The sequence below is a fragment of the Budorcas taxicolor genome, chromosome 11 (genome assembly GCF_023091745.1).
Source record: "Budorcas taxicolor isolate Tak-1 chromosome 11, Takin1.1, whole genome shotgun sequence".
Lineage (NCBI taxonomy): Eukaryota > Metazoa > Chordata > Mammalia > Artiodactyla > Bovidae > Budorcas > Budorcas taxicolor.
Genome location: NC_068920.1, coordinates 74,764,572 through 74,780,066, shown reverse-complemented (window position 1 = coordinate 74,780,066; position 15,495 = coordinate 74,764,572). Strand labels below are relative to the sequence as shown.

The window sequence follows — 15,495 nt, the reverse complement described above, 5'->3', positions numbered from 1 at the left end:
TATGGTCAGTAATTCCTTAGTAACACTACCTGTTACTCTACAAGAGGCCTCAAATATTGCAAAACTGATTCACTGTCTGCAGAAAGTTAGGATTAAATATGACAAGGAACGCTTATTTGGCAGAATTAATAATTATTTACCACTTTTATTTCAGAAGAAAATAACAACATGTATTAATATTTGTGCCAGAAACTTTACATACATTATTTCATTTAATTCTGTCAAGCCTGAAAATAGACTGTCTTTCCTAGTTTATAAATCAACAAAGGTTTATTGAGTTTAAAGTAATTTGTCCAAGGCTACAAATTTGAGCAGATACAGTTGGGACTCACAGAAATTACAGCAGGTTATTTTCTTGAGGTTAAAGCAGTGAAGATACTTTCTGAGAGACTTACTAACTTATTTACAATTAGAATCCTTACCTAGAGCAGCAGAAAAGTGTTTTAAGAACAGGTACAACAGTACAAAGATTTACCACTTCATTATAAACATAAATTTCTCTCCATCTATATGGATCTAAAAGTCACACTCAGCATACACATAAATGAATGCCCTGTATACTGATTTCATAAGACTGATGAAGAACCAAACAAGCCCACAGCTTACCTTTGGCGCACACACACAGCCTGTCTGTGCCCGAGCAGTAAATGAACGAAACAAGCCCACAGCTTACCTTTGGTGCATGCACACAGCCTGTCTGTGCCTGAGCAGTAGATGACAGAAACGAATGCATCCTGTTCCTCAGTGCCCTCCTTTTTCGGAGGTTCCACTTTGGCCAAAATTTCAAAGTTTGAAAGATCTAATATTTTTACATATCCTCCCTGAGTGGTTATGACCAGGTGTCCAAGAGTAGAAATATCAGACTTTTTTCCTCTCTCAACCCCGTTCTTTGAGGTTAACTGCATCTCCTCAGGAGGTTCCTCATAGTCATCCTCTCGGTTATCCAATATATCTGGTGGAAGCAAAATGAGCGAGGTAATTGTGTCCTGGGGATCTTTGATATGCTGGATTTTTATTGGCTCCTCTTCTAATGTCACTATCCGAGTGGCATAATTCATTTTATAAAGTATTAAATATCCACCACTAATGTTCCTATGCTCAGGTTGAATTATCAAAGGAGTCTGTACATCTGCTGGTGATTCATGTTGAATTATACTAATATTTGCACCATTCACTGCAGCAAGATTTGATTCCAGCTCACCTTTCCGTCTATTACATAGTGCAGAGTTTAATTTATTTAAGTTATTCAAGGCCTCTACTTGATTTATTGCACTCAAGGATTCAACAGGGCATGTTCGCAGTCCTATCAATAAATGAATTCCATCAGCACAAGGAGTTATTGAGTCTATACAAAGATTCTCCTCCTCTGCAAACTTTGGCAGCCTCAAGCACTGAACCAAAGTCCCAGGCTTGGGAAACACAGAGTTCCACTTCTCAGAATCTGGAGAGGTAAGGTTGGCTGCCGCATCTGCAAACTGCTGAATGTAAGTCACAGGAGGGTCCTGCAACAACAACTGCTCCTGACTATCCAGCTCCATTTCAATGATCTGTGGAACCGTGAAACCATCATCGTGCAAACTTTTACTCATTATATTGTTCATCTGTGAAAAGATTTTTCCTGCTTTCTCATCAGATTCCTTGATGCTATAAAGAAGCAAGATGGGTAAAGTCCTCCTTACCAGAGGAGAATTTAATTCTGAGTTAGTGCAGGATTCATTGTCAGTTGACCCTTGTTCTGATATACTTTCACCCTGAGTTCTGCTTAAACCATCCAGTGACCTGTGAGAATTACTACTAATGGGTGAGGTAGCAGGAGATTTATAGGTTAATAAACCTCCAGCTAATAAACATGGAAAGGGAATGTTGTGTTGTTCCTGGTGCTTCTCCTTTGTCTTTTCACTCTTAGAGCTGGTTAAGCAAGGATTTGCCCCAAGTTCTTCCAGATCCTTAACAGTATCTTCAAGCACATTTGCAACAATCTCCCACTGAAGCTTTTCTGGCTGCTGGAGGATGCTGAGTGCTGTTATATCAAGGCTCACTTCCATGGCTTCCTTCTGTGATGTATGCCCTTTGAAAAGGAACAATACAAATGACCTTGTGAATATAAATCAAAATCTGTAGTATAACATTTTCATTAATTCTCTTTTAATCATCCAGTCGGTACATTTTAAACACATTAATGGAACAATTTAGTCCTTTTAAGGAAATTTAATCCAAGCTGAGATGAACCTGCTCAGAAAAACCACAGATATTAAAGAGTCTCAAAAATCCTTTTCAATTCACAATACACTCTCCTGGCAATCTGTGAGCAAAATTCTTAAAAAAAAAAAAAAGAGAGAGAGAGAATAAACGGGTTAAGAATGAAGATATTATTAATATCATAATAACAGACTTCTGCCCTTCAATTCTACACCAAAATTACACTCAATACTATGCATCTGTCCTTTATGCACTTTGCAGAATATCCATGAAACACTACTATAATCTCAGTTCATCACCTCTTTCCCATTCCACATGCTAATTATCAGTTGACTGTCTTACTATGTAACAGTACGCAATTTAACTTGAACCTCAGCTCAGAAAAATAGTAACCACAAAAAGTTTCCCAAATTTGTCATTTTGAGTGAAATATAAACATCTTCTAGGGCTTCTCTGGTGGCTCAGTGGTAAAGAATCTGCCTGCCAATGCAGGAGACACAGATTAGATAACTGCGGTGGAGCATTAAGCCCGGGCACCACACCTACTGAGCCCGCACTTTAGAGCCCGGGACGACACCTAGTGCACCCACGCTCCACAACTACCAAAGCCCCCACACCCTAGAGACCATGCCCCGCCACAAGAGAAGCCACCACAAGGAGGAGCCTAAGCACCACACCTAGAGAAAGGCCACGCAGCAAAGAAGACCCAGGAGAGGCTAAATAAACAAACAACTTAAATGTCTTCTGCACTATCTGCTAATATTTAGTTCAAGTCAACTACATTACATTGTTCCTTATTGACTTTTTATTTATCGTGTGCTTCAAACTATCCCCTTCAAATAGAATAAAGGTCATTCCTCTGTCTCAGTTCTCCAAAAATACCATCTCTCTCTACACAAAACCCTGAAGTAGAGGTCAGTCAACCTCTTATTAACCAGGGATAATCTCTTGATACTAAATGCAAAGTTTCAACTCATCCTTTATTTTTCTCAACCGCACAAACTATCAGGGAACAATCTATTACAAACAAAAATATAAAAATCACTCTACGTAACTTGTGGAAATGCAAAAAAAAAAAAAAAGGAATTGGCTTTACAATTTAAGATTAAGAAGAACTCAGAAAAGGAAGGAAATAAGTATAACTCAAAGTGAGTGCACAGAAGTTTGAAAGTTACCCAAGTAAAGGAATAAACAAGAGAGATTTATGGAACATCAAACACTTGAGTTATATTGAAAGCTCTGTTTATACCATTTTGTTAACCATTTCATAAACAGTATCTTCAAAATGCTAACAGCTTTATCAAGACTTCTTTATTTTCTGAGCATAATCTTCTCATTTCATATAATGTCACTATTGCCATCTAAAACAATATCCATGTCTCACTAAGCAGAAAAAAACTTAGTTATAAACTTCACAATTTAATTGTACTAGTAAGTTGTTTATTTAACCACTCATTTGACTATATTCATGTGCAGTCTTTATATTGCCATGCAATAATTACATATATTTACTCTATGAGTTCACTCATTTAGACATGAAGTTGAAAGCTGACAGTGAGATTTTTATAACATGTAATAATACACTGTAACTAAACTGTAACTTACTTGATAAGTTATGATAGGAAATTGCCAAGAAAAAGCTATTTTAGTCTATGCACATTTTAAAAGAAAATAAATTAACCATTAGTTACATATATTAACCACAGTTAAGACAATATTCAAAGCAAAGGTCATGTGAGATGAGAATACCCATTAAAAAAGAAAATATAACAGGTAACATTACTACTGTGCTGCTTCTCAACTATTTAATCAACGTCTAGGACTCTGCTGCTGCTGCTAAGTTGCTTCAGTCATGTCGTGCGACCCCACAGACGGCAGCCCACCAGGCTCCCCCATCCCTGGGATTCTCCAGGCAAGAACACCGGAGTGGGTTGCCATTTCCTTCTCCAATGCATGAAAGTGAAAAGGGAAAGTGAAGTCGCTCAGTCGTGTCCAACCCTCAGCGACCCTGTGCACTACAGCCTTCCAGGCTCCTCCGTCCATGGGATTTTCCAGGCAAGAGTGCTGGAGTAGGGTGCCACTGCCTTCTCCGAGGACTCTCCATTCCCCTTATAAGACTGGCAAAACACAATGACAACTGTCAATACTGCAGTTAAGGAAAACTGTGATCTTTACTTGCCTCAGAATTTCTCAAACCAACTGGACCACAAAATAAATTTTTATAAAACATACCTACAAATATCCTGCAGTATAATATTCTTCAGATAATCATATTGGGAAACCCTTCTCTACCCTGCTTACTGAGCTACTGTCAGTCCCACAGTTCTACCAGCCAACTTCAGAGGTTTAAGTTACGCATATTTCTGAACCATCAAATTTCAATTTGAATTGTTCTTCAGTCTTTTGCCAAACACTCTTCCCACTCTACAAAAGAAGGTGCACTCCTTTATTCTGATATGTGGACCAAGGGCAAACTTGTCTTTCCTGTATCATCTAGATACTTTCAAAAATCGTTAACTTTCAACTAAAAAACAGATAAACGTCTCTTAAGTTTCCACTTACACTTTTGAAATTAAGAAATACAACCTATAATTCTTCAGATCATATCATTCAAATTGATGGGACGAGCTTAGAGCTAGGAAATGTAAGTTGTGAAACAGCATCTATTACTTAATTTTACATACTTCAGGAAGACAATACATTTCCCATTAATATCACAAGCCTCCATAAATTCACCAATAGTCTCTCAATATAAAATTAGTTTAAAAGGTTATATATATTTTACTATAAATGAATGAACCACTTACAAATCCTCAAATAAAGTAAAAATTCTACACTGGAAGGATTTTTTTTTTTCCCTCATACCACAGCTACCTAGTTTCAATACTATATAAGGACACCACTCCCAACTTTAAAGGAGGTATCATAGAAAAGAGTCAACAAAAACATACAGTAATATTCTAGGTACTGGGAAGTGAAGTAAAGAGGACAGGATCTAAAGGAAGTGTGAAAGATCAAACAGGCATAGATGAAAAATATAAAGGTAAAAAAGGGTTAAGGAAACAGATCAATACGTAACAACTCCTACAATTACAAAAATACCTACTGAGATCCTTAGACCAAGAGGAAAGAGTTAAGCAACAGCATACAAAGGAAAGATTCAAGTTAGAATAAAAAAAATTTAAGGGCAGAAAAAAGAACATTTAGTTCAAACATTTCACTTTACATAGGAAAAACTGAAGCCCAGAGAGTTTAAGTGACTTGACAAGACCAAAGACTTATTTTGTAAGAGTTCAAGCTCTAACTAGATCTCCAGATAACCAATGACCAGTGTATTCTTGTCAGATGTTTAAAACTGCAACAGTAGCCCTTTCTTTGGCCAAGGGGTAACAAACTGGAAAAAGAGCACACTTCATCAGACTACATTTTTAAATGCAATCAATTATTCTTCCCAGACCTAATTACACATTTGTGTTATTATTCAGGGAAGTTTCCTACTTTTCTTAATTTTTTCATTCTAAGAACTACCTTAAAAGACAAATGAAGGTGAATCTAAAAACCAGTGCAGTATTCTGTTTGGTAGCTTTAAAAAAAAAATTTACAACAAATTAGAATTGAGAGCATCGGCTACACTATACTAACTTCCGACACGTAACTTTTAACAACCGAACTATCTAAAACCAAGTTTCCTCTAAAGAGATTTCATAAGTAATGTATGTCCTTAATTCATGACATTGACATTAGAATACAGCTCGAATTTAATAATGGTCACTTATTTAAAATAGTGGCTACTGCCCAAGTACTCTGCTTCACGAATTTTAATCTTAGTTACCAAAATTATAAATAAGAGATTTAAATATCACTATTTTATACACTAGAAAATGCAATCAGACTATAATAAATGACAGTTAGGATTTGAATTCTGATACAATAAAACTATTTTGAGATGCCTTGCCTATAACTACATTAAAATATGAAGCCTTTTATACCCCTTTGCCCTAATATTTCATACAGTTTTCTTTAGGGAATAAGAAATCACTAATTAATAATTATTAATTATTGATTTAAACATTACATTTATTTAACAACACAATACAGTATACAAATAAACTGAACATATTGGGCAGAGTTTAATGTCACTGACTTACATGACAGATTTAGTAAGATTCATTTTTAATTCCTTTGGCGCAAATAAGTACTATTTAAATTTTTAGTATGAAACTACATATACATTACTAATTCAAGATCTGATACATAATTTTCTTTGTATATTAATGAAAATTTAGACTTTGTACTCAAAATACAGAATTATTTGGTATTTAGCTCTACCTAGAAACTATATAAATGCAAGGATATAAAAATAGATTATCTAACATTTTTTACATACCTGTCACAGAATCTGATCTGGAATGCTCTTCACTGTCTGAATCCTCCAGTAAATCATCGCTTAAAAAAGACAAATTAAAATTTTCCATTTCAAAATAAAGTACACATGAGAAAGCAAAGTATAAAGTTACAACCATTGTTTCGTGTCTAAAACGTAAGCATCACACAACTAGCTTATGTAATATATAAGTTGACTAAAACCCTGATTACACTAATAGTGAATCATCTTAAATCATTAAATAAATGCTTGCCTGAAATAAAGTGTGGTAATCTCTAAAAATTTATAGTAGAATCTGTAGGATTGAGACAACTGAACAGGTGTAGACAGGGATAGTTTGGGTAAATAAAATGAAAAAAAAAAAAAAACCAGCTAATAAAATCAAGCACAAGCTTCCAGTAGTAAAATTTTAATAACCACTCTACTACTAGGGACGGGCTTCCCTGGTGGCTCAGATGGTAAAGTGTCTACCCGCAATGCAGGAGACCCGGGTTCAATCCCTGGGTCGGGAAGATCCCCTGGAGAAGGAAATGCCAACCCACTCCAGTACTCTTGCCTGGAAAATTCCATGGACTGAGGAACCTGATAGGCTATAGCCCATGGGGTCAGAAAGAGTCGGACACAACTGAGCGACTTCACTTTCACTTTCCCAGGCGGCACTAATGGTAAAGAACCTGCCTGCCAATGCGGAAACCAGAAGTGACACAGGTTTGATCCCTGGGTCAGGAAGATCCCCTGGAAGAGGGCATGGCAACCACTCCAGTATTCTTGCCTGGAGAATCCCATGGACAGAGGAGCCTTACGGGCTACAGTCCAGAAGGTCGCAGAGTCAGACATGACTGAAGTGACTTAGCATTCTACTCCTGAACTCAGCAAAGTTATACCCTAAAACCAATTAGAACAGCTGAGTAAATATGTGTGTATAGAAGTGTTTTCACAGAAACATGCATTCCATTTGTGTTTCACTCTTGGTTTTATTTATTTATTTTTTGCTTGTTTGGGAGGGGATGTTAAGAAATCCTTGACAAGCAGGAAAACTACTACAACTTAAGAGTCAAGACAGTAAGACAATAGCTGCTCTTTTGCTTTCATTCAAGTAGCCAAGAAATTGCCAGCCTCTCTCTTTGCACCCATTTTATTCTCAGTCTCCACTGTTAGCAGACAAGATAAAAAGATATAATTACAGAGCACTCCAGCACAACATTAGTCTGTGTCTGAATGAACAATCAGCACATTTATAGTAGTTCTAAAATTTTGATAAACTACAAAAATTAAAAGACGAAGTTCACAGGAAGGAAAAGTAATTCTCCCTTTTTGAAACAATACACTGCAGGCACATCCATCTGAAAGAACTAGGCATTTATAATGCTATAAAATATAACCTGGTAATCTCCCTTAGCAATGCTTAAAGTAACGTCTGAAACTGGGGTGGGGAGATATTTGCTTAGATATTTTTGACAAAATTTCTGTGTTTTTTTCAACTGGTAGTAATTACCATAACCAATTTCATGCTATAACTTAAAAATTTTTTAAAAGGATGTGAAAAAGATAACCTCCTAAGTTAGCTTTAAGCTATTCAAATACTAATGGCTAGTCTCAGAAAAATAATAAAGATGCTTGGAAAAATAAATCTTAAGAGGAAATATTAATGACTGGGAATTTATCCAAAATAAAGAAGTCCAAACCAAGAAAACACAGTAGATTTTGAGGATTTTTACATCAAGAAAAATAGCGAAATATTACCCATCTACACTTAGAATAAAAGATAACCTAGTAGTAGTATATTTAAAGACAGAGTTTAGGTGTTCTGAAGTTACTAAGAATGTTACAAAGGATTGCCAGATAATTGCCTTAATTAAATCACACAAAAAAAGGCTTTATTGTGAAAGTTTTCAAAATAGTATTTTGAAAAATATATTTGACAGAAAAACACTCATACTGCCATGTGATAAAATCATGAGTAAAACAACTGAATTGTACACTTAAAAGGGTGAATCTTATGATAGGTAATGATGCATCAATAAATTTCTTTTAATCACATGAATTAAAAAAAAACTACACAGCTAAAGTTAACTTTCATGACTTGATGGTATGAAAATGGAGACTCCATTCAATTTACTTCCATATATTTTCCAACATTTCTACAATAAGCATGCATTTATAGCTGACCATTAACACACAGGTTAGATGTACCAGCCCTCCCTGCAGTGGAAAATCTGTGTATAAATTACAATAGTTGGCCTTTTGCATCCATGGTTCTGCATCTACAGATTCAACTAACCACAGTTTGTGTAGTATTCATTTTAAAAAATAACTGGACTCACAGAGTTCAACACTGAACTCCTGCTGTTCAAAAGTCAACTATACTTACATAACAGACACTAAATTTACTAAAGTCTTTTACATGAAATAAAACCTTTTGCAAAGTAATAAACAGGCAAAAAAATATATGAATAAGTTTAAAATGCTTAGTTAAGATTATATGTGCTAATAGTATAGATGTATCTTAGTTTTGGTATATAACTGAGATATACAACAATATAAGCAACTTTAGAGTTAACTAAGGAAATTTTTGCCAATTTGAAAAACATAACATACAAATGAGGCATCTAGACAAAATGTTAATTCGTTAAAATTAAATGTGTCCTTGGGACTTCCCTGGTGATCCAGTGGTTAGGAATCCGCCTTCCAATGCAGAGTTCTCCGGCTCAATCCCTTGTCAGGGAACTGGGCAATTAAGCCCATGCACCCACAACTAGACAGGCTGCACGCCACAACTACGACTCGATGCAACCAAATAAATTAAAAATACATTAATTAAATTATACACATCCGAAATATTCCTTAAATAAATTCAGAACAAAGACAAATGTTGCCTACTAGGTAGAAACAGACAAAAAACAATTTCTAAGCAAGCTACATTGTAATACTTTAAACTTCTTGATTAAGCTTTAATTCAGTTAATGTATTATTTCTCAAGCTAATGAAACAGTACATTTTAAAATAAAATATACTATTATATATATACTATATCTTGAGCCTTAGAGGCAGAAGTGGTTTGATTCATTATATCCAATACCAATCCAACAGGAATCCTGCTAACTCTGGAGGAGAGGAAGCAGGGATAAAGGGCTTGAAGCTCCACCTCCTCAGCTTCCTCCAACCACCAGAGTAGTCTTTGTAACCTTCTACCCAAACAGATTTTAAGTCTCTTAAAAAAGCAGGCAGAGGGATTTATATCTCAACCCCAGCACACTAGCTCAGATAACACCTGTCCACCAGAAATACTGGATATACGTTTACCTAAAATGTGAAACACTTTACCAAGGTGTGTGTGTGTATCTGTATAATCTTAAAAGTACACCTTGATTCAAATTTTAATCCTCAAATTACAAAACTCTGCAGTCAAAAGTTCTAATTAAAGTCAGTGTGTTCAGGACATACCGAGTTCATTATCGTCTATGAATAATTTTCCACTAATTTCTAAGAAAATCAGAGATCAAGCAGGATTCATTTTCAGTTCTATTGGCAAATATGGTCAAACTCAAGACAACAATGGGCCAACTGCTTTCTCATTAAGCTCTCACAGGGACTTGAAATAACTGAGAACACCATGATGCTTTAATTCAGCCTGTTCCAGAGCTCAGACCACATTCATTTACAGACCCAAAATTTCCACATACTATTAGCAACAGGGACTAGACATTTAATATGCAGTGAATTTTCCATTAATAATGAAAAAAATCTCCATTAGTAAAGTTTCACTACCAAACAGTGAGGTAAAATGATTAAATCACTGTGGCGTAACACCAATCACACATCAGTAACACAAGAAGCCCTGCAAGTGAAATGACAGATCTCCATACAAGACATCTGATCACAGTTACGCAGGCTCCATTTCACATTACTGCCTTCAGAATCTTACAAACTGGTAGCTGCCATTGCTGAAGACCAGCTGAGTGGCTTATGGAACCCTTCATTCTGCCTCCAGGGGACCATCACAAATGTTGCTCTATAATCCAACCCAGTTCAGAGTTACAAGCGCCTCCTGGGAGACAATTAGGTGACGTGGGATTACACGCTGACTCTCTCTCCCCTGCACAGATCAAATACAGCCACAGAAATCATGAAGCTCTAGAAAGGCTGAATGGAAGAGAATCCAGCACAAGTCTACCAGAATCTTTCATTGGCAATGATTATTGTACCTCAACTCATCGCTAACTACTAATACATTTAAATAAAAATTAGATTATCTAGCCTAACCACAGGTTATTTCACTATTGATTACCATTTCTATATTTTAGGTGCTAATGAAAAAAGGAGAAATGAACCAAATGATTCAACAGCTCTATGAAAAGAATTAGTAGAAGGTGAAATTACAAGTCTAATCCAAGGATTTCATTATTTAGAATTTATATTTCAATAGAGTGATTATTCCATTGGTATGGATTGAGACAGAAAATAAAATATGTTTTACAGACTATGGTGTTGGTGAATGAAAATTTATTTCAGGAATTATACTGTTCTTTTGGATTTCTAACCAAACAGTGACTCTCTAATCTCTTGATCAAATGCCTTCTGTCTAATTAGAATTAAGAGAATATACAATTTAGGAAAACACTTAATTTCCATAAATATTATTAAAACAAATTTACACACCTATCTCCTTCCAACTTTGGTATATCTGAGCAACTAGAGGAGTCTTCCAGCCATGCCAAAGTTGGTCTCCTGGATTCAACTGCCGAGCTTGGTTCTCCTGACAGAATAAGCTGTTGTACGATCGCTGGATCATACGCATTAATTTCAAACTTTAAGTGCACCTAAACAAATAAATGAAAAGCCTAAATTTACAACTGATTTTTTTTCAGTTACTGATTTGTTCCTTCAAAATTAAAACATACCTTCATAAGTTTGGAAACATCCCATATACAGATCTTTCCTCGTTTTGTTGCAGCAGCTAAAAAGTGAGGGCAGCTCCCGGACCCAAAGCAAGATATTCGGTCAGTTCCATCCACGCAAGGAAACTGTGCAGGACTTGTTGCAAGAGTGACCGACAATGGTACATTCTGTGTATGCTCACCTTTCACAAACGGGCAGTTTGGGGAATGTCTCTCGTGTTCAGACCTTTACACAAATTAAAAAAGGGAAAGTTTAAGCAACTAAGCTGTTAAGTCTGTAACACTAAAAGAGAACTCTATGATATTTTTTCTTAAAAAAAAAAAAAAAAACAATTAATTTAACCCTGAATATTCACTGGAAGGACTGTTGATGAAGCTGAAGCTCTAATACTCTGGCCACCTGATACAAAGAGCCAACTCACTGGAAAAGACTTTGATGCTGGGAACTAAAGGCAAAAAAAGTGGGTAGCAGATGATAAGACGGTTAGACAGCATCATCGACTCAATTAACATGAATTTGAGCAACCTCGGGGAAATAGTGGAGGACACAGAAGCTTAGTGTACTAAAGTTCACGGGGTCACAAAGAGTCAGACGGACATGACAGCAACCGAACAACTATAACATTCTTTAATTAAAGACTCAAATACCAAAAATTTTCATTTTACTAAGATCACTGTAACATATTAACCATTCACTTTAACAACACTGCACCTACAACTTACCTACATCCATATATAAATCCTGGACAATTTGTAGTACAACAAGGTGTCTTACATAAATGCTTTTACATGGCATCTCTCCAGGCACATGACATTTGAAACGGATTCCGTCGCAGCTAAACCTTAGAGCATTTTTCCTCTTTCTAATTTCATCTGAGTTTTAACTTTTTAATTAAAATTTCATTTTAATAAGTGACATTTGACTATCTAAAATATAGCAAAAGACACACTTCAGGCCTAATATCCAACCCCAGTAATCTCTGATCCCACCTCCAGACAGCCACTAGTATACTCCTAAAATATTTTTATAAACTTATACCCATATGCATACATACAGAATAAACAGAATTTTTACTTTAAATAAACAGCTTATTATATAGTTCATTCTACAACAGCTTTCTTGACATAATAATGCACTGATGATGATTAATAGAGAATTAACTGCTTATTCCTTTAACTGTTGGATCAGTCAATTATATGAATGTATTTTATCTATCTAGTCCCCTCCCAAAAGGCGTGTAAGATTTCCCAGTTTTTCACTACAGTGACTATTCGTGTTGTGCATAAGACGGTACCTGATAAAACACATTATACAAATGTTTGCTATTATTACTATTTCTATTAGTAGGGCCTCAGGGTAGTTATGTAAAAGTGAGGTTCCAATACATGATCTCTAATGTTTAACCAAGTTCTCAAATTTTATGCACCAGAACAGACTCTCTAGAATTACTCTGAAATTAGAAATGTAAATCATAAGGCCCTCCTTCCATGGACTCCCTATTGATGAGCTGCCCACAAAAGAACAGGCTGAACTGCTGAATTTAATCATGCTTTTAAAATTTATTTTGTCATAGCCTTCTAGTTTTCAGTCAGAGTATACTTCCATTCTTTGGCCCTTCTCACATGTACAGACCTTGGGAAATCAAAGACCTTAGAGATCCTGTATGCCAAGTGATATGACAGAGCACAGACAGCATTACCTCATTCTCTTAGAACAGAGGCAAAAACAGAGATGACAAATGGCAAGGGTATTAATATACAGATCAGAAACATAAAATATAGACGCACTTAGCCTATTATGTTCAGAAAAGTCAAGACTCACCAAGGTTCATCAGTAGGTTCCCAACAAACGAGACACACACTACAAGTGAAGCACATGGCTCTATCATCTCCAGAGGAGGCAGGCTGCAAATGTGTAAGGAAACAGAAAAGGCTCATCAACATTAAAATAGCTTAATAAAAACTCTTCTAAGCAAGTTCATAATTTTAGGTAAAATTCCATATTGAGGAAAAGAAAATTAGCCTGTACTGTTAATATTAGGCTTTAACAATATATTTTTAATCCCCAAATGTTTATATATTTGCTGCTTTGTTTGAAAAATTGTGTTTCATCAGCAAACGACCACTGAATCAAATATGCGGACACACAGCTTCAATCTCTGGCCCAACATCTTGCAACTGTATTACTAAAGTATTTTAAACATAGTTAAGTATATAAGAGGAAATAGTCTAACAGATTTATTTTGAAAAACTGAATTCTATGCTACTATATAAGCAAGGGTAAACATAATTTTTGTGTTTAATAAAAAATAAAGTGAACATAATTCATGTAACATTCTTTAAGTAAGACACTTAGGACCAAATGACACACACACACACACACACATATACATAAATATATATAAAATCAAAACCTGAACTGAAATATACCTTTGAAAACTAAAATTAATATTTTTGAGTATTTACTCTACTTAGTGCTTACTACATCTAAAGTGTAAATATATTTTTTAGAAGACTAAGACTAATCAGCCCCTAATACAGGTAGAAGATTCTAGAAAACCTATGATTTGATCTCTTTGAAAAAAATGGAATACAATGAACAACAGCTAAATGGAAAAAATATCAAGGTGTCACTTAACAGAGGCTGTTATATGAAACAATACCAAAAAATAAGGAAGAAAATAAATTATTAGGAAAAATAGTCCTTATTCAATCCTTAATTTAGGGAAATAATTTCAATAATTCTAATACTAGCCAGTCTCCAAACAAATCTATCTTTAACTGGAAATCTGATGGACTTTGAATCAAATCTTCAAATATCTTGGTTTTCTGATAAAATATTAGTTTAAGATACTCCAAGAACCCTTCAAGACAATGAAGGAATAATTATTCTTAATATTCTTTATGACAATAATAATTCAATGTATCCAAAGTTTAATTTCATTCCAAAATTAAACAAGCATGTCTTATGTAAACTGACATGTAATTATTAATTTCTTAGCTTCTTTAGCAATGGAAAAACACTGGTGAGCCAGTCAACATTACTCAGTTGAAGTTTCCTTTAATTGGTTTATTATGCCAATCTGAACTCATTTTTCGTAACTTGCTCTACACTGGCTCCGTGAAGTTTTCTATAATCTCCCATTCTCATGTCTTTTTCTCACACTCGTCCTTACACTGTACACCCTCCTCTTTTCCTACATAAGATTATGACTCTTTCCCTTAATTACTTCTCTCTCTACATTTCTTAATCAATTCTTCAATACACATGCATTAACTCAGTTATTTTTTTTTAACCTTTTCACCTTTCATACACAGTATGAGATATAGGAAATAGCCAGTTAGTATTATGATCAAAGAAAGGTGTAAGAACAAAACTCACATTACAGACACACAAGCACGGAGCCACGTACATAAAATAACATACATGTCTGAAAATGTACTAAACGTTGAGAGTCTTACTAAAGGCTAAAAAGTCATATTGAAAAAGATTTTTTGACAGCCTTATTTACCTGATGATAAAATCCAGCTTGAGCCATGGGATCTGGCTGTGCCCATCTATACCCTACATGAGGCCATGAGGTAAACGTCTCCCGTCTGTTAGCTTCACTATACATCAATGATCTAAAAGTAAACATACTTTATGTAACCAAAGTTAGGCATCAAATTACAGTGACCCTATTACTCACCACTGAAGAAAAAAGCTTATCGGATTATCAACAAAAACTGGGAATGTTTAATGACCAAGTTCAAATTTGTATTATAAATTTGAAATGATAAGTTTTAGGAATTTCCCATGAACAGAATAGGGAAAAAGAAACATGATAAGATGGCTGCTGCTGCTGCTGCTAAATCACTTCAGTCATGTCCGACTCTGTGCAACCCCACAGACGGCAGCCCACCAGGCTCCCCCGCCTGGGATTCTCCAAGCAAGAACTCTGGAGTGGGTTGCCATTTCCTTCTCCAATGCGTGAAAGTGAAGTCGCTCAGTCATGTCCGACTCTTAGCGACCCC

General features: G+C 35.4%; 1 protein-coding gene across 1 annotated transcript in view; it reads right to left on the bottom strand.

Moving 5' to 3' along the window:
* The window catches only part of BIRC6 (baculoviral IAP repeat containing 6), a 209,564-nt gene that overhangs the window by 155,261 nt on the left and 38,808 nt on the right, over positions 1–15,495 (bottom strand). Inside the window, exons 5-10 of the mRNA XM_052649517.1 lie at positions 14,994–15,105; positions 13,304–13,386; positions 11,485–11,707; positions 11,243–11,403; positions 6,587–6,645; positions 674–2,068 (exon numbers count right to left, since the gene is read on the bottom strand). Of these exons, the coding sequence (XP_052505477.1) occupies positions 674–2,068; positions 6,587–6,645; positions 11,243–11,403; positions 11,485–11,707; positions 13,304–13,386; positions 14,994–15,105 (2,033 nt within the window). The remainder of the gene's footprint in view (positions 1–673; positions 2,069–6,586; positions 6,646–11,242; positions 11,404–11,484; positions 11,708–13,303; positions 13,387–14,993; positions 15,106–15,495) is intronic.